Source organism: Xiphophorus maculatus, chromosome 19 (assembly GCF_002775205.1).
Source record: "Xiphophorus maculatus strain JP 163 A chromosome 19, X_maculatus-5.0-male, whole genome shotgun sequence".
Lineage (NCBI taxonomy): Eukaryota > Metazoa > Chordata > Actinopteri > Cyprinodontiformes > Poeciliidae > Xiphophorus > Xiphophorus maculatus.
The window spans coordinates 20229123-20247677 of NC_036461.1; the positions used below are offsets into that span (position 1 = coordinate 20229123).

At 43.3% G+C, this 18555-nt stretch overlaps 1 protein-coding gene across 2 annotated transcripts in view; it reads right to left on the bottom strand.

Moving 5' to 3' along the window:
• Positions 1 to 409: 409 nt before the first annotated feature.
• The window catches only part of mapkbp1 (mitogen-activated protein kinase binding protein 1), a 38830-nt gene continuing 20684 nt past the window's right edge, over positions 410 to 18555 (bottom strand). The window contains exons 4-32 of one of the 2 annotated variants that reach the window (XM_014473712.2): positions 18012 to 18069; positions 17738 to 17908; positions 17516 to 17653; positions 17251 to 17433; positions 16583 to 16600; positions 15884 to 16044; positions 15193 to 15382; positions 13425 to 13559; positions 13114 to 13322; positions 12928 to 13019; positions 12131 to 12256; positions 11417 to 11487; positions 11133 to 11254; positions 10349 to 10424; positions 10162 to 10273; positions 10000 to 10063; positions 9535 to 9663; positions 9304 to 9404; positions 9157 to 9194; positions 8418 to 8558; positions 8201 to 8317; positions 7437 to 7561; positions 6669 to 6796; positions 6397 to 6582; positions 5619 to 5700; positions 3999 to 4393; positions 3210 to 3917; positions 2495 to 2580; positions 410 to 1426 (exon numbers count right to left, since the gene is read on the bottom strand). In XM_014473712.2, the coding sequence (XP_014329198.1) occupies positions 1187 to 1426; positions 2495 to 2580; positions 3210 to 3917; positions 3999 to 4393; positions 5619 to 5700; positions 6397 to 6582; positions 6669 to 6796; positions 7437 to 7561; positions 8201 to 8317; positions 8418 to 8558; positions 9157 to 9194; positions 9304 to 9404; positions 9535 to 9663; positions 10000 to 10063; positions 10162 to 10273; positions 10349 to 10424; positions 11133 to 11254; positions 11417 to 11487; positions 12131 to 12256; positions 12928 to 13019; positions 13114 to 13322; positions 13425 to 13559; positions 15193 to 15382; positions 15884 to 16044; positions 16583 to 16600; positions 17251 to 17433; positions 17516 to 17653; positions 17738 to 17908; positions 18012 to 18069 (4402 nt within the window). In that variant the 3' untranslated portion in view covers positions 410 to 1186. The remainder of the gene's footprint in view (positions 1427 to 2494; positions 2581 to 3209; positions 3918 to 3998; positions 4394 to 5618; positions 5701 to 6396; positions 6583 to 6668; positions 6797 to 7436; positions 7562 to 8200; positions 8318 to 8417; positions 8559 to 9156; positions 9195 to 9303; positions 9405 to 9534; positions 9664 to 9999; positions 10064 to 10161; positions 10274 to 10348; positions 10425 to 11132; positions 11255 to 11416; positions 11488 to 12130; positions 12257 to 12927; positions 13020 to 13113; positions 13323 to 13424; positions 13560 to 15192; positions 15383 to 15883; positions 16045 to 16582; positions 16601 to 17250; positions 17434 to 17515; positions 17654 to 17737; positions 17909 to 18011; positions 18070 to 18555) is intronic. The other variant, XM_023352906.1, reaches the window with a different exon arrangement.

The following is an 18555-nucleotide window of genomic DNA, read 5'->3' on the forward strand; positions in this document are numbered from 1 at the left end:
TTGTTCATCATGTGTTGCCCTGCTGGTGACCTGTCCAGGGTGAACCCCGCCTCTTGCCTGAAATGTTCGCTGGAGACACCAGCGCCCCTCCTGACCCCACTAGGGACAAGGTTGTACAGAAAATAGATGGATGGGTGTTGTCTTAATATTTTAACTGGTTTCATGTTCTAAAAATAGGAAATCAATGAGATAACTCCATTTACCAGTTTTATACATTTCTGAAGATGTGCTTTGACTTTAACATGTAGAGCTGGTATTTTGTGTTTGTTTGAAAGAATGAGTCTGCAATCTAACAACGTGAAAAAAGTGAGCAATCCCGATTTCTGATGGCACTGTGTGTTTGGGTTGTGGCCCAGTCAAAGTAAAGAGCTTAGAGTTAAAAAAAATAGAAAGAAAGAGAAGACATGAGTAAAATGTGAAACTTTTATTAAACGTGACAAAAGACATCAGGAAACATAACTCTGACGTGACTGTGAACAGAGTTCCCCAGCTCTGACCCGAAAAAAGCCCCGTAGCGTTTGCCATAAAAGGTGAACAAAGGTGCATTAAGGCTCAGATCAGGACTTCCACCTTAAGACTTCTAAAAACACCCCGGTCTCATTGGGCCGGAGTCAGTAGTGTAACAGCTCACCAATAAATACAAAGTGTTATTTGATCGCTTCAGGAATCATGCAGATGCAGGAACATTTACATCAATCAAGTCTGGACAAAGTATTGCTCTTTGATCGCTGGTGTTCACTTCCTCCTACTTTACAGCAAGCAATCGTCTGCAAGAGCTTCAGACAGACTTTAAAGGTCCTGGTAATAAAACAAAAACAACAATCTAAAAATGCGTCCAAAAGATAGCTTGACACTGTTTCTGGGGGCAGCTGGAGATCAGGAGGTAGAGTTGTCATTCACAAAGAGAGAGTCCTTCAGGTCCCATCTCCTCTGGTCGACGTGTAAACAAGTGCAAAAACTGAGCCCCACGTTGGCCCCCGGTGTGCTTTCAGTGTGACAAAAACACGCTGAATGTTCAGGGAAAAAAAGAGCGCAGGATGAATGAGGAGGTGAAGTGCTGAGTGAGGCTGCAGCTGTAAGGTTCACTGAACAGTGTCAGACTAGGAAGAATAAAAAAAAGAGAGTAAGATATTCAAAAGTAGGGAGAGAAAAGAAGTTTGAGTTTAATGTTTGAAGTGGAAGCAGCTCATGTGGAGGTGTTGATCTTCCTGTTGACGGCCTGTAGGAGGAGCAGTGAGTACTCCTCAAGTAGAGCCGCCGTCTTCACCTCCCCCACCCCCCCCAGGCCCCCCTCCAGTGCCTGCATGCTGGGTGAGCCCAGAGGGAGAGAGTCCAGCTCCGCCCTCATGGCCTGGAAGGCCTCTGATAGGAGGAGAGACATCTGACACTGGCTGGGGGAGGAGTCATCTGATGAGGAGCCGCTTACCTGGAACAACAACAATCTACACGTTACCGTATTGAACACTGTAAAAACACAAAGCCTTAGCACGTATTTATGGTCTAGTTTCTACTGCAAATATCTTAGTTCCCTTGAAATAAGACAAAGCAAAATTACAAGTAACTTTTCAGCAAGATGTAGAAGCTTGTTTTAAGTCAATAACTCTGTAAAATTGATTAAAGAAAACTACTAGTTCCACTGGCAGATTATTTCACTTATAATAAGATATTTTTTCATGTTATAAGTGAAAAAAGTTAATAGGTTCACCAACAGCAGTCTTCTGATTACAGACTTTAAAAAGCCTGACCTGCTGATTACAATTTTGGCCGATAGTGATTTGGTTTTTATCTGAATGTCACTAAATGTAGCAAGAAAGTTGCTGAGTTGGCAGCAACAACCTGATGGGCCGGTCTGTCAGTCAAACCTGTCAGTGGCTGAGGACAGTGGCTGATATTTTACTCCTCTGCTGATGTAGATAAGATCGGCTTCACATGTACGTATCGGCTGATCACCGATCTAAAATGAAGGATATTAGGGCTGATTTATTGATGCAAGCCCAGAAAAAAATCAGAAGAGCAGGTGACTTAAATCAGGAGATTTTCAGCTTGATCGACCCTGCTGATGACTTAAAGATACACAATGTAAAAAGCAAGAAAGGGTCACATTCACAACACTCTTCCTGATGCACAATATTATTGTTTTTAAAAGAAGACTTCAATTTAGCTATTTTCTGTAAACCGCCAAACTCTATTTTCTACACCATGTCAACAAACAGCTGTGATTCACTCTTGGGAATAGAAAGCAAAACTTTTAGTTCATAATAAGAAGGCTGAATGCCACATGGCAAAGTTGTTTTATCATTTTTCGAGAAGAAGTGTGAGCAATAAGACCTTTTTAAAATCAAACTGTGCTTGAGAGACTTTCAGCAGATAACAGGAAGGCTGCAGATGTGCTTTGGTAGAGGGAATTAAGATGACAAACTAATGTAACTTAACAATGAGCAGCAGCAGGATTAGCAGAGGAAAGCAGACAGTCTGAGCAACATATGATCATCACCTTCCTGTACAGATGTGTTGCTCTCTTAAAGCATCTCTGCAGTTCACTGGTCAGAGCCTTGCATGTCTCCATGCTGACCGGCTGATCTGTAAGAGGAGCAGCAACAGGTTAGCCCACTTCCACCTTCACTGTATGGACAGACAGTAAACACACAGCACAGCAGCAACTACAGTCAGAGGAAAAAATCATGTCCAATTTTATTAATTTGTGGGAGAAAATGAGTTCAATGCGTCAGTTATAAACCCAGTGGAGAGCTACCACGTAGCAATGGAAACAGTTCATAACTTTATCCTGCGGAACTTAAATGGTCTAATAAAGTCTACAATATTAACTGCGAACACCTTCAGTACATACATTTAGAAATCTTCTTTTTCGATGGTAGGGCAAATGCTGCAGTTACTGGGTGTGCTTGATACTCCAGATATTAAGGTAAATGTCTGAGGTCTAAACAAGATATTTATGCCTAAGTATGTCAGAAAACACACAGGCTGTGATAGGGTGTCCTAATTTTTTCATGTGACTGCATGTTGTTCACAGAAATACACTCTCATACAAGTGGAGGGAGGCAGCAGAGAAGAAAGGAAAAAAGGGAAACAGCTAAAAGGCCAACAGGAGACACATCTCACCCGTTGCAGAGGGAGAGGAGGAGGGGCGGAGCCAGAAACATGACAGGATGAAGTGATGAAGAAAAAGAGGATGAGAAGGAAGGCCAAACCTGGATCGTCTATGGCGTCTCCACTGGTACCTGCACGCGTCAGAGTGTCCTCCTGTCGGGGCAGACCCACAGGACAGACGGACACAAGGGGAGAAGGCTCTGAGGAGGTGGAGCCAGCAGGCTTGGACGAAGGAGAGAAGGAGTCCAGGGAGATTTTGTCCGGAAGTGGCCGGCTGCTGCCTGGGACGCGAGCCTGGAGGATCCGGGAAGAAGGGCTTGCTCGGTTACCATAGCTACCCGCTGACAGAGGCAATGAGGAAGAGGAAGAGGCGACAACAGGCGCAATGGCAGCATGTTGGGGCGTGGCCAGAGAGGCGTTGGCATGCACCACGGCAACGAGAGGCGGGTAGGATGCTGTCTCTTTGAGCTGAGATGCTGCTGAGCTGGACGCCACGGCAACATCCTCAGCAGGCTCAGAGATGTGGAGGTTGTCGCCAATGGAGACGGAGCGGGACATCTTAGCCATGGAGCTGGCAGTGGGGCTCATGTAGGAGCGAGGCGCCGATGATGTCAGAGAGGGAGAGGAAGACTTCCTCGGCGTTGCCGTGGCGCTCTCCTGCAGGGGCGAGCGGGGGGAGCTGGAGCTGACCTTTAGAGTCCACTGTGCTGTGGGTGGGGGCTTCCTAGGGGACGAGGGAAGAGTGGTGGGACGCTGAGGGGGGGCGTCCCTGGACAGACCAGAGCTTAGCTGGGAGTCCAGAGAGTCTCCTGATGAAACAAGAGAACAGAGGATCAGCTGTAGAGGCATGGATAAGGGTGGGCTGCTGCTGGTGGGGGTATGAGGGTTACCTGTGCTGATCAGCAGGCTGTGGACTGACTGGGCCTTCTTTAGCCCCGAGGTCAGGTGGGAGGCAACTGAAGGGACCACCAGGCCTTGCTTCCCTCTGGGTTCGACCGAGCTTTGGACCTTCTCCTTCTCTGATGGAGTCTTGGTGGAGGGATTAGTAAGGCTGGTGGTCCCTGCTCCGTCCCCCTGGAGCGGACTCTGACTGTGTGCATGAGGAAGCTGTGATTGGTCCTGGTGAGTCTTTGAGGTCTCCTGCTGGACCGATGACTCCTGGCTGTCCTGTGTCCGGCTCTGGATCCCGTCTACCAGGGGCCGGACTTCAGAGACCAGGGGCCTGGCCTTCACCTCTCCCACCCCTCCATGGGAGCTCCACATTGGGGGAGGAAAGTCAGTCCGACTGAGGAGCACAGACAAGGTTCAGTATACAGCAATCCACCAGTGTTTTTGTGTGTGTGTTGCTGCGTTTCCGTCAACTATATAATTGCATAATTTGACATTTCAAAAATGAATTCACTTAATGAAAACACACCAATTTCATTTAGTTTTTTTGAAAAAATGCTTTGCCACTTGGATGAGGAGGATATTGCAAAAATTGCAATAGAAACACTTTTTTGCATCACACGGGTCACATGATCAACAACCCGATGTTGCCACTGGCACAAACCATTCAGAAGATCACAACACAAAGTAGTTGAAGGATGATGGTGCAGTGTGTTTTTTAACACGGTGCGCCACAGCCAAAGCTCCCATAGCTTTAGCACAATGCTCAGTGGGAGCGCAGCAAATTTCACGGTCAGACAGCGGGGAAGTGGGAGAGTTGTCCCGTCAAACCGTCAATCCCCGAAACCACACACACAAAAAAAAACTTGTGAAAGTTTGTTCTTCAGTAGTTCAGTAGACTAGGTTTGATTGCAGACCAAAATTGCAACATTTGTTACATCTTTAACTGGTGTGGTTCACTTTCACTGCACTGTCAAATGAACCAAAACCTTTGTAAAACCCGTTCCCCCTCTTGTCTGTGGAGGCGCTGAACCAAGAACCATGGAATGTAACAACAAAAAAGCTTTCTCCTCAAGATGGAAACAATAATGGAGTGGCATCAGATTTTAGCTATTGGAATGATTACTTTTTTGTCTTTGACAAAAGACCATGAGCCATTTATCCCACTTGCACTGGACTAATGAGCTTGTTTTGGTTATATTTACCCAGAATGTTTTGTGCTGTAGTCCACTTTCTGCTTTTGGAGCAGTCTCTGATCCGCTGGGATTCACATTTGCATTCAAACCACACTAGAGTTCACTTCAACCAAACAGAGGCCAAAGTTTGTAGATGGATTAGAGTTTGATTACGCCTTCACACACCCCAAACGAAATAGACTTTCTATGCAAAAGGACTGAAGTTCCATTAAAGTGGACTAAAAAGGGATGGTGTGAATGAACTCTAAATGAATCTAAAAGCCAGGAATCCTTTTCCTTCTACTTCACAATTAATAAAGTTTCTATCTGTCCAGCAATCTGTCTGACTGTCTGTCTTATGAAGTTGGTGGTTAGACAGTTTAAGCAGCGTGAATACTTTCAGAGGGCTCTGTAAGTCTCGTGTGATGATGATCGGAGATGTTTTACCTTCCACAGAAGTTCTGGGAGAGGAACCTTGAGGAGATGCTGAGACTCTCACTGGAGCTGTGACACGTCCTGTTTGGATCACCTGGTAACAGAAACATTTCACAGGACTTACTGAGACCCAGAAGTCACGATTGTTGTACAACTGTTGAAAGGAACATCTTAATTCATCATTGATTCCAGCACCATAAGCACTGTGGGGAACAGCAGGATGAAGGTCAACAATGTGTGAAAGGAAACAATGGGAAAACAAGAGGTTTCATGTGGAGGACATGGAACGCTGTGTTCAACAGTTTCTAACATCATATTATCTGTTTCCATTACAAATATGTGCAAAACTTTGTTGACATTCTGCTAATGTTGAAAAAATACAATTTCGCACTTGCAGTGTTTCCATTAAATAACAATTAAAAGAATGAAAATCACACGTGAATAAATTTGTTTACATAGTAAGTCATTACAAAACATGCAGCACCATGATACTCCCACTACCTCCTGTCGCCTTCTTTGTTATTTGTGCCAGTAGTAACATCTGGTTGTTGATCACGTGACCCGTGTGATGCAAAAAAAAGTGTTTCCATTGCAATTTTTTAAAATCTATTTTGATATGGCTGAAAAACCAACTCATCCTATCCCAAAAACCTTGTATATACGTTTTCTTTTTCGAGATAGGTGTGTTTCCATTAAGTACATTTATTTTAATAATTCCAGTATTTACAAATTTAAGGTCAATGGAAACACATCTAGAGATCAGCCCTGGTTCTAGAGTGTCATACTGTACCTGAAGCAGACAGCTCAGCCAGTGTAACAAAGTGCTCCTTCAGGAAAGCCTCCTGGTCTGGAGTCTGAGGGACTGCCTGAGGCATCCCGTCTTCTGGGCTCTCTTGTCTTTCCTCGTCCTCGTCCTCCTCCATCTCCAGCTCTGAGGAGTTCCCATCCACACTGAGAGGTTCTGTACGCTCCGTATCTGGTGAGATAAAAGGAAGGAAACAGAATCACAAAGGGATGACAAATTATCTCAGCCAGATATCACCGTATGACGCCTTTCCATACCGTCTGCAGCTGGTCTCTCCGGACTGGACAAGGCGGAGCTGAATCTGAGGGAGCAGCCGCTGTCTGGACTGGGTTTGTCCTCCCGGCCATGTGGAGCAGAGGGACACGCCTCCTTCACCTGGAAGTCACTGACAGGTTGTATGGAGGTGTTTAGAAGCTGATCTGTACTCAGAGTGGAAAAGTAACTGTGCTGGACTTTAGGAAATGCTGTGAATCATTCTGTTGATGATGAAGAGTGACCGCCAACTCCTTCAAACTTAAAGCTGGTGACAAACAATTATTCAACAAAAATCTTTGTTTGTCAGCTATCATTTTAAAACTATTCATGAAACTTCCAAAAGGCTATCCAAGGACAACCAATCATGGAATCTAGCTCGAAAATGATGATTACATATGTGGCACGTGTTTTTCAGCTCTATTTCTAATACCATATTTTCCAGACTATATGTCACTTTGGAGGATTACTTGCATTAGTCAAAACATATGAAATGAAGAGGAAAAAAACATATACAAGTCTGATGGGAGTTTTTGAAGCACAGATGTCCGTGCTTTAAGTGTGGATGGTCAGTTACAGCTGTACTATGCTGGTGAAGTGCGCAGCAGAGCGTAGCGGAGACGCATGCAGTAAATCTGGAGCAATATAAAGGTGCTTGTGTTGCATGAAGACGTTGTTGGCTATTTTAGAATATGTTACTGTCCACCAGATACTGGTTCAAAAATAAAAATGTTTAAGAGTGTGAATACTGTATAAACCATGAAGTGTGTTACCTTCCCACCAGGCTTATTCTATCCTCCCATTTGTCAGGGAAGAGAACTGGATCCTCTCTGTCGAGGCTTTGAAGGGACAGCAGAAAGTAGTCTGGCCTCTGATTGATCTTCATTTCATCATCTTCCTAAATAGACAGAAACACAAAACATCACCGATAAAATACATAGACTCATTATTGTCTCACATTTCACTGCTAGCTTTTATTTTACAGAATGTATAGTGGAAAACACCAAAGTAAAGTCATTAGTGACTTAGAACAACTAGTCCTTTCAGCAGGTGGTGATCTGGGACACCAGATTGAATTTGGAGTCTGAATGTGGATTTTGTGTCAATCCCACTGTCAGACCATCTAACAACATAAAAATGTTCTATTCAAGGATGACAACCTGAACTGGCTTTGGACTTCCTGTATGTCACATACTATAGAAGTTAAGCTAGACACAGTGCTGGTATTAAGTTGTACTCTTCATTCTTTAATTGTGCAGTTAGACTGTGGTGAAAAATCCTGGATGATAAAGATTAGTCCCTAAGAGTGGAGACATGGGATGGCTGCTGGCTGCAGAATCATATTCTCATATCTCTCTGGATTGAGAATGCCTCAAAGTTAACAAGTCTTGTTTGTTTTCAGTGAGGGACATGCTGTCCCACATCATCACACTGCCTCCACCAAACGCTGTTAGATTTTGGCTGTTTTTTTATGACTAAAACCAACATCCTCAAGGTAAAGCATTACTGGATTCGGCTAAAATCAAGAGCTTCTCACCCTCACAGAGGGGACTAGAAGACTAACTGTACTCTGCAGCTCATCACTGTTCCGATGAATCATCGGCTCCACATCCTGCCTCCTGATCGAGTCGTCGGCGTAGGCCCAGGCCCTCTCCTGATTGGACAGGATCAAGTGTAAAAATGTAACAATTGAGTCACATTGTAGGGACTTTCTTTGCAACCCAAAGCCCTCAGCCATGTGGTGTGTGCCTTACTTCCTCCTGCTCCTCCTGACCTTCCAGGCAGTATGAGTCCAGCAGCCTCAGGTCTAACATGGATTTCACCATCAGGGCACCGTCGGCACCCGCTGTCCTCCTTGACCAGCGGCGGCGAGGGAGCGGAGCATCGGACGTCTCCTGATGAATCAGAGCACGTGGTGTTTACAGAGTTTCTAGTCTGCTGTAAGTTGTTGTCATTACAGGCGAAGATGTGATAAAAAAAATCAGCTGGAAAAATGTGCCAATTTTCAGCAGTTCTGACCGGCAACCGACTCAAAAATATGATTGTTACATTCTGCAGATTTTTCATTTAACCACCCAAGCCTTTTCTATGCAATATTAGAAATATGTTAAGCTATACAAATAAACAATTCCATTACTTTGCCTGACCAGTTTAAAATATCCACTGAGTCATCATTTTGTTCATGTTTAACGACAGACACTCTCTCACAACAGTTTATTGTGGTGGTACCTCTGATCCTAACAAATACTTAATGACTGCTCACAGCAGGAAGGCTGGCAAATTATCTTGAAAGCAGCGGCTCTTAAAAGGAAATGTATTGAAATGAAAGATCAGAATGAAACCAGAGATGGGAACTTACTGGTCATGTTTAGATGATTTGTTTGATCAGTTTTAGTTGTGTTTAGGCATTTTCTGCATAAAATGGTACCAGTTTCTCTGTATATTTGACGTAACTAAACATGGGATATTAGACAACAAAAAAAAATCACTTACATTCGTGATCTCTCTGCTGTGCATCTCATCAGATACTTCTAAAAGAGAAAAACACATGAATACAAAAAGATGAGATTACTTGACTACTTTAAGGTTAAAGGTTGTGTTGATAACAAGTCTAACATGAAGATAACGGCAGTGTCTGACCTGCAGCCTCCTCCGGGCCGTCTGTGGTGATCCCTCCCTCCTCCTCCTCTGTGTCGCTATCAGACGACAGGTTGACCACACAAGGACTGGGCGTGGCCCCGCTGCTCAGACAGACAACACGCAACAACACGTCAGCACACCGCAACATGTTCAACACGTGCAAATCAAATCTTAATTGTATCGACGACTTTCTTTAAATAAAGTTTCTGTTGAAGGCAAAACCTGTCTTACCTGGGCTTTGCAGCCTTCTGCTCAGATGCACTGAGGGAGTTAGGAACAGTGCTGGGAGGTCGAAGGTCAGCGAGCCGCTGCCTCATCCTGATGGTCAACTCTGGGTTTAGGCGCCACACGAAGATACAGCTGCATCAACAAACACAAATGGATCAGTGCAGGTGTTGATGGCGAACGTAAAGGACCAGACACCTCGGCGAGCTCTAGATTTCATTTATGGGCCTCAGGGGAATAAATAGATACATACGCCATACTTTTAAGATTTTTATATGTGGGAAAAGTTTTGAACACTCTGTGACATTTTTCTTTCCTCTTCAGAGTTCTGCACTAGTTTGCGTTGATCTGTCCTAAAATTGTTACATTGACGTTTGTGGTTAAGTGACAAAATATGAAAAAAGTTCAGAAAGAGTTCATAGTAAATATTTTAATATAAAATATTTTCATAGTAATAAATATGAGAGGTACCTGTCTCCTGATACAGTGATCAGGTGTCTGCAGTCACTGCTGAACTTCAGCCCCGTTACAATCTCTGAAACACAAGCAGGAACCAGACTCACCATAATAAACGGCTCTGAATTCAGGCATGTATTAAAAAAGGTAACATAGAAACAACATGATTCCACTGACCTGAGTGACCAAACATGGTGGCCACACATTCTCCAGAAAAGAAGTCAAAGATGGAGACATTCTTGTCTGAACAGGAAGTAGCAATGTAGAGTCCTGATGGGTCAATCTGTACCTGAAGAAGAAGAAGAAGAAGGGAATGACCGAGTATTCCTTTAAAACATCACCATGGCAACCAGCAGCTGATTACCTTAATAACAGTCCCATCTTCGCCCTGAGAACCTTTATACACCTTCTTTTGTTTGGCGTTTCCGATATTAAAAATTCTGCAGAAAAAAATCATCATCATCATCAGCAGCAGCAGCAGCAGCAGCAGCTCACATACCTGCATACCTGCCCTGAACACACAGAGACGAGTACAGTATATTTTTGTAAACCATTAAGAACAAATGTGTTTTCTCAAGCCAGGTTGCAGCGCTGGCTTGCATACCTACTGCACCAGAAAATGGTGCAGTAGGTATGCCAGACCAATCGGTGGCGCTGTAACACAGTCAAAGAAAACACTGAATGGCAGTGTTGGCAGATTGAGAAGGTTTTACCACAACAAGGCTTCTTTTTTGAACATGAGCTGGAAAAAATGGGTTTGGGCTTATGGATGGAATTTAGGCTTTTTTTCACAACATATGATGGGTTTTTAGAAAGTAAAATTATGTGTTAATGCACTAATTTTATGCATTTATTTTGAAATATCTAGAATCTGTTGAACTATGGCAACTATTAGTAGCCACTGGTTAATCAAGAGTCACTATGTAGTGCTATTGTACAACTGAAATCCCAGTGCAACTTCAATAAAACAAAAACAAAGTTACCTTTTCCTTCCCTTTTTCAAATGACTGTGTGCAACAAACAAACTAAAAAATGTTTCTTATCTGAAGGTTTTTCCTCATCATGTCTGCCCTGTGAAGACTGAAACATCAACATGTACGTCACAGTTTTAGGCCCCGAGGTCTAAACATAGCAGCGTAGGGATCTACCTGATTTTGCGGTCCTGACAGCCCACTGCTGCGTACTTCCTGGTTGGTTCCACGTCCATGTCGTACAGAGTGGTCTTCCTAACAACGTGATGCGTCCGGGTGAACTCCAAACCCTCTCCCATCTGAGAAAGAAGGAAAGGGAAAACCATGTGATTATCACTGATCTGGCAGTAAATAAAAGAGGTGAACTCTTTTATTTTAGAATATTAACAGTTTTCCTTTTCTGGTTTTTATTTTCCAACATCATCCCATGATTCTTTTCTGGTAAGTAATGCGGCTCCTACCTGCTGAGCTGTTCGAAAGTAGACACTCTTATCAGCTCCACAGCTGATCATCCACACCTTCCCCTCATTGGCTGGTGAGATGATGAAGAAGAGAAGTTAAAATCCACAGCAGGGATCACAGGCAGACAGGCCAGGGTCAGATTCTAATGGTATGATCCGCTTTAGAACAAATTCTAGAGCTTCCATCCTTCCCTTTTATAATTAAATAATTTATCTCAGATCTTTCTATAGGAAAGATAGGAAAGAAGGGAAGAAATAAAGGAATAGACCAATTAAGAAATAAAAAAGAAAGAAAGGGATGAAGAAATAAAGAAGGAAAGAAACAGAGAAAAAAAAGACAGGAACAAGGAAACTAAGAAAAAAAGAACTTTTATCTTTTTTTCCCATAATTATCCAGATCTGGAAAACAACAAATTCAAGGCTTTTCTAAGCTTTATAGGGACCCTGTTATGGTGAAGAATATGACTCGTTTTCTATTCTACTCTTTTTTTTTAAAGTTACACATGTAGAACCAGCTGATTTTAGATTAACGACTACCGGCTGTGAAGCGAGCTGCAACTAAAGGTTCATTTTTTGTTCCTTAACATCTGAAAATCTTTCCATCCTGGTGAACTGCTCTATGTTCTGCGCAAGAAAGGCAAAGCAGCCTTCTGTAAGCCAGCTGAATGGCAGTGCGCAGCAGAACATGCCTAACCAGAGTTTCCAGCAACTGACCAGCAAATCTGACGGCAGTTATGGAGGACGAGTGTTCATCCAGAGTCTGTACCAGGCTGTACTCTCTGGCTGCATCCAGGACGTGGATCAGACGGTCCCGACTGGCAGTGGCTAACAGCTGGAGCCCTGATACACACATAAACATACACATAAACACCCACACCCACACCCACACACACCACCCACGCCCACCCACACACACAGGACGACAGATGCAATCAAACACATACAATTTTATGACATAAATATGATTCCTTTTTTATGTGTATGTCAAGAAACGTCTCTTATTCCTGATTTCACATTTTTCTGTAGGAATGATTTTAGTACCAGATTTTAGCAGAACTTAGTGTTGAGATTCTTTGATGTTAATTCGAGGTTATCAAATTTCACGTCTGCTGTTGTTTTATTGAGTTCACATTTCTGATTCTTTGGATCGTTAATTTCAATATTTGCATTTTCTACAGTAATCATTATCCTGCGTTCAAATATTGAAAAGCTGCCATACTGAGTAGCTGCATCAGGTTTGTGCATCTGCTAATGCAGCAACAATGGAGCAAAGCTGCAACTCTGACTGCATGAATGTGCTTCACAGTCTTTATGTTCAAGGAGCTCCAGGAGCTCAACATGATATTTGCAAATCAGCTTGAAAACCAATTAACATTTTGCTTCCACTTCAAAATGAAGCACTACTTTGTGTTGATGTGTCATATAAATCAAATCAAACACACCCTGGAGTTGGCTGTATGTGACTAAATGTTGAAAAGATTTCATCGCAGTGTGTGACTTCTGACTCTCACCAGTGTCTGGTTTAGAGAACTCCAGGCAGAGAATCTCTGAGTCGTGAGCTTGAACATTCAAGATCTCCTCCATGCTTTCCAGATCATGGATCCTAGGAAACACACACATGTCCAGACACACACATACATCAATACAGACATATACAAAGCCATAACAGCTTGGGAAATCTTTTACTATGTGCTTACCTCAGGACTCCAATGCGATCTCCAGAGGCCAGGTGTTTTCCATTCGGACTGACTCTCAGAGTCCTAATGCCCACTCGGTTCTGGTCCATCTGCTGTCCCTCCGTCACAGATGACCCCCCCTTCTCTGAGTTGGCACCGGCTATCGTGATGCTGTCCATGTCCAGGAGGCTGCTCATATTGTTGTCCACATAAAGGACCTTCTGCAGGTCCTGATGTGGGAAGACGACAGATGTTAAACTGTGGAGGACTGATTGTACGGGTGTGTGTGTGAGGGCATGTGTGTGTGTGTGTGTGCGTGTGTGCTGACGTACGTTGCTCAGGATGTTCCTGTGGAGGACATTGTGTCTGTTGGTGTTCCACAGTCGGATGGTGTTGTCAGAGGAGCAGGATAAGAAGGAGCCGGGGGGGAGCTGCGCCTCACCTGCTCCTCCTTCCTCTGTGCAAACCTGCAGGAGTCAGAGAGGCAGGATGGGTTACACCCCACTGATCACATGAGGCTCCTCAAGGCTCTATTCTAGGACCATTTTTGTTCAATATCCACATGAATTCTCTAGCTCAACCTATGGAGCACTACAAAATATTCCAACATACATATGCTGATGACACACAACTTTATAGTCTTGTCACAACTAGAAATGCACTGATCCAATATTACCATCTGTATCGGTCCAGTTGTTGAAAAAAGTTCTAGATCGAATATCATGACAATGTTCCCAGCCTGCAAGGCCAGATCTATTCAATCTAATTCTAATTATTACACTGTGTTACAAAAAAATTTTTTTGGGAAGTTGTCTATGTTTTTTCAACTGAATTAGGACTATTTTGCACTGCTGGATCCAAAAATGACATCAATTTTTCTCAGTCAGGTCAGGTTTTTGTTCTAATTTGATTTAGAGAAATTTGATCTTGTGACTAAATTGATAACATTTCTGTGACATTATCAGTTCATTTCCGTTCATATTTCTTATCCAATAAAGGTTTTAGGAGAAAAAATGTTTTCTAACAGAGTGCATTAATTAAATGTTACAAACTTGGATTTCTATAAATTGAATAATTAACACTATTAAGAGTAAAACATCTTTGTTGTGTAAAATTCTCCGTCTCTTTTCTGTCCTGATGGAATCTCTCCTCCTGCTCATCACTCATTGATCCAGATGTCAGAACAAGTCCTGCATTTTGATGCTCATGTTGCTCCATAGTTCAGAAAGTTTATCTAATTGAGCAAAACCAATAAAAGTTTTGGATTCAGCTCATCAAAATGACCCTAATAGTTTTAAACAGTTGAAAAACCCCTGACATTTTTTTGGCTGTTGACCAGTGTTGTGTATTTTACATTATATTTAGAATTCATAATTGCTTTTTCTGAACCATTTGAAAGAAGGTTTGTTACAGTTTATTTTTACATGTTTGACTAAAGCAGTCAACCTATTGTTTTTGTTAGTTTCTTTATTATTTATTTGACATTGGCTGTTCCTAAATGCATTGACTGAATTAAGTTGAACTACTTTTACATGTTTGGCCAAACTTGTGAAGCTGTTCATCTTCTCCTATAGAATTTATCAGCAGCTTACAATCTCAGTGCATTACCGCCATCAACCAGACTGAGGTGCAATCCACAAAATTTAACTCTTCTCTATCTTCTTTTAGGGCTTTTGGGTGGTTGGAAAAAAAACTTTAGGTGTACATTACAGTTCACACTCTATTTTATAATGGAGTGTGAACTGATACAAATGTAACTCTTTAGTCTAGCTTCCAAATGTTTGATTCATGTTCCCTTAGTCTATCTGTTGGCCTTCTCTCCCAGCTGTGCCTCGTTTGTATTCAACCACCTGCGTCTTGTCAGAAATCAAGCCCTCCAGTATTTCAGCTCCTCATTCGTTGCTGGACTCTTCAGTTGCTTCCTGTTCTTTTCCTGCTCACTCATTGTTTCAATTCCTTCATGCCATATTATAGGGTTATTACAAAGTACAAGTTCATTCCCAGAATCATGACTAAAAGTCACAAGGAAAAGACACATCTGTTTCCATCTTATTATTATGACTGATATTAGAGCAAGGTGAGGAAGAACAGAACACCGACCTCGAGGCCCCACACGCAGGATGAGTGGTAGAGGGCCGAGTAGAGCTTCCCTGCCCTGCGGAGCTCCTGGACGTCCCACACATAAAGACTGTGATCATTGTAGACGCAGGACAGCCAGCGATTGGTAGGGTCGAAGGTCACAGCTACGGTGTCTGGGTAACGAGAGTCTTCTCTGGAGGAGAAGAGCTGACTGAGGGAGAGGAGGTTGAGAAGAACAGAAGTAAATAGGTTGATGTCCAGTGATCAACTGACCTCAGAATGACCTGTATGAATGAGACCTAAAGCAGACCATGAGTCTGATTATAAAGCCGAACTACAGAAAAAAAACAACCTTTACATACTTTCTTCAGTTACAACTAATACTTTATGTCTATTATACTGAGTTTTATGTATTATTTGTTGTGTTGCCTTCATTGCTTTTGACAAACTGCAGATTTCTGGAACTTGTCATGTTTTAGCCCCAAGTTCAGATTGATTGATCAGAGCTCTGGGATGTTGTTGAAGATCATAACTGCTTTAAGCTTCTCCAGAACTTTCTCCCTGACCGGCTGCTGGTTCTTTGGTCTCCATGATGCTGATGTTCTCCAATGTTCTCTCACAAACCTCTGAGACTTTCCATTATTCAGTTACTAAAACCAGTTGACGATTATTTCAATAATTGATTAGTGATTCCAGCTTTAGGTGGGTTTACCTGGCTTCCACTACAGAGGCGATGTCAGCGCCCAGGCAGTGGGGGCGCGGCAGAGAGCAGAGGAAGTGCAGGTTGACGGGACTGAAGACTCGCACTGTCCCATCAGAACAACCGCAGAAGATAAACTCCTCGGTGACGGACAGACAGGTGGCCTGAGACGACTAGAGACACACAGACAGACAGACATGCTCAGAAACTCGGAGATGGAGACTTGTTCCATGAAACAGCTTAGTTTACTACATGACCGCAGGGGAAAAAGGCCAACAACTCTAGAACAGTTGATATGAACCGGATGTAGCCGACGGGCTGAACCGAAGGAACTCAGTAATCAGAGCGGGTTTATTCATCAGTCGGCTTAGTTCAGTTGGAGAGCCAGTCATGAATGCATGCTTTGATATGAGCAATGAGGGTGAGAGGAAGAAAGTGGGTCTTTTGATATCTTCCGCCCAGTTAGTCTTCGGAGACAAACAATGAACTTTCTTGTGTTGATCTGGGCAGTTTGGCTGGGCGAGCGTTGGGTCGCATCAAAATGAGTGAACGGTGACGCTGGCAGCTGTGAGGAGGATTCTCTGTGGAGCATCTCATGATGGAGTATGAGGTTGTGGATTAAAAAAACAAGAAAGAAAGAAAGGATTCAGAAAATGCTGGAGTGAGAAATGACAGCCTGAGGGAAATGATTCCAGGTGAGACAGGACTTACACAAGCAGAGTCGATTCTCTGCACAGGAAGCAGAGGGGAAAGCAGAGGAAGTTCACTTTAGAGCAAAATTCACATCACATCAGCGACACACACGCACACCCAACCCCACGCATGCACACCCCCACGCACGCATACACACACTGCTGTTAAGCCAGTGACATGCCAGCACAAGGTCTATGCTGCTGCAGCAGGATAAACCTGACGGATCGGCTCAGGTGACGAAGGTTGATTTTGTGTGAAACATTGAAAAGTTTTTACACCTCCTGAACGCTTTCGTTGATCGACCGATACAGGTTTTTTAAGGCCTTTCTCTGCAGCTGCTCCAAAGTCACCATGAGGCTGACTGATGCTATTCTTGTCCTTCAGTTAGGTTAGATGGACGTCCATGTCTTGAAATGTTTCCATGTCCAGATGATGGATTGAACAGAGAATCTGTGATGTTCAAAACTTTGGATGTTGTTCTAGAAACTAACTCTGCTGACATTTAGTGTTTTTGCAGTGCAACTGGCATTTTTGTAATGACAACCCATCTCTTTTCAGCCAAAATATGGAAAATAAGAAATCATGAACAGAAAAACAACCCAAATACTGCTGATGTGCATCTCCAGAGAATAACAGGAATGTAATTTTTGAAATCCTTAAGATTCCTTAAACATCCTTGGACTCACCCGCAGGTCCACCCACTTGTCAAGCAGCCTTCGGTCATTAAACTCACACAGCAGACCTGAGGACGTGATGCAGAAGGTAGAGGAGGACTGTCGCCCGCGGCCACACGCCACGTCGCTAAAGAAGTTATTCCGTAGTTCTCCGAGCAGCCCTGAACGCCCCAGCAGGGGAACAGTGGCGTTCACCTGCAGACAAACAAACAATGGCAACAGTCCGCTCCGGTTCTACTCTCAGCTGGTCATAACGACATTAGTGTTCACACTGAACCTTTGAGGTCTTGGTGTGGTCCAGGTACCAGAACTTAACGTGTCGGTTGCCAGCAGTAACAAAGTAGGAGCTGTCGTATGAGAAGGAGACGGCCGTCACTTTGCTGGAGACCTTATTGGCTGCCACCACCACGTTTTTCTGACAAACACACAAGAGAACATGTTAACAAGTGGGATGAGTGAACGGTTTCCCCTGGCGCCCGCCCACCGGCTGCAGGTGTACCTTCCAGTTCCACACGTTGACCATCATGTCGTGCTGGTAGCCCACGCTGACAATGTATTTCCCATTGGGAGAAAACGCCACACAGGACACTCCATATTTATGCTCCTGCAGCTCTGCGACCTGAGCGTGCTCCGACACCTCCCAGACCCGAACCGCTGGCATGTGACCGCTCTGAGGGAGACGGAGCGGGAAATCAAAAACATGAGAATCGTCTTCAGGAAAACTCAACCCTGCGTTCTCTGATGTTTTTATGTGGAGGTCAACAAATACTCACCTCTCCCGTTACGACATATTTCCCATCGGGAGAAAATGCCAATGTAGTGATCGCCTTTCTGCACACACACACACACTCATCAGATTATGATGTGATTATGGTCTTCGAAGTAAGGTAAGGCAATTTTATTTATATAGCACATTTTCAGCAACAAGGTCATTCAAAGCGCTTTACATGAGTAAGACAAAATAACAAAAGAAAAGCAAAAGGAAAACAAAAAGTATTCCATAATTTCTAAAGTAAAGAAGTTTCTCTGGATAAACTAAGAAAAGAAAAATAGCTTCTCTAGATTCTAAGTTTGTTCAAAATCCTGCACTGGATTGAGTGAAGTATAAAACTAAATGTTCCTGTTTTCGGTTGCTAAGCAGAATAAGATCAGGTACACCAGGAGTTTCTCTGTATAAACTAATAAGAGTTTCTTAGAATCTTTTTGCTCTAACTAATAGGTTTGATTCCTGTTCAGGTTTGAGTGAAGTACGGTATATATACTAGATGCTCCTGGTCTGAGTTGCTAGATAAGTAAGTATAAGTACTCCATAATTTA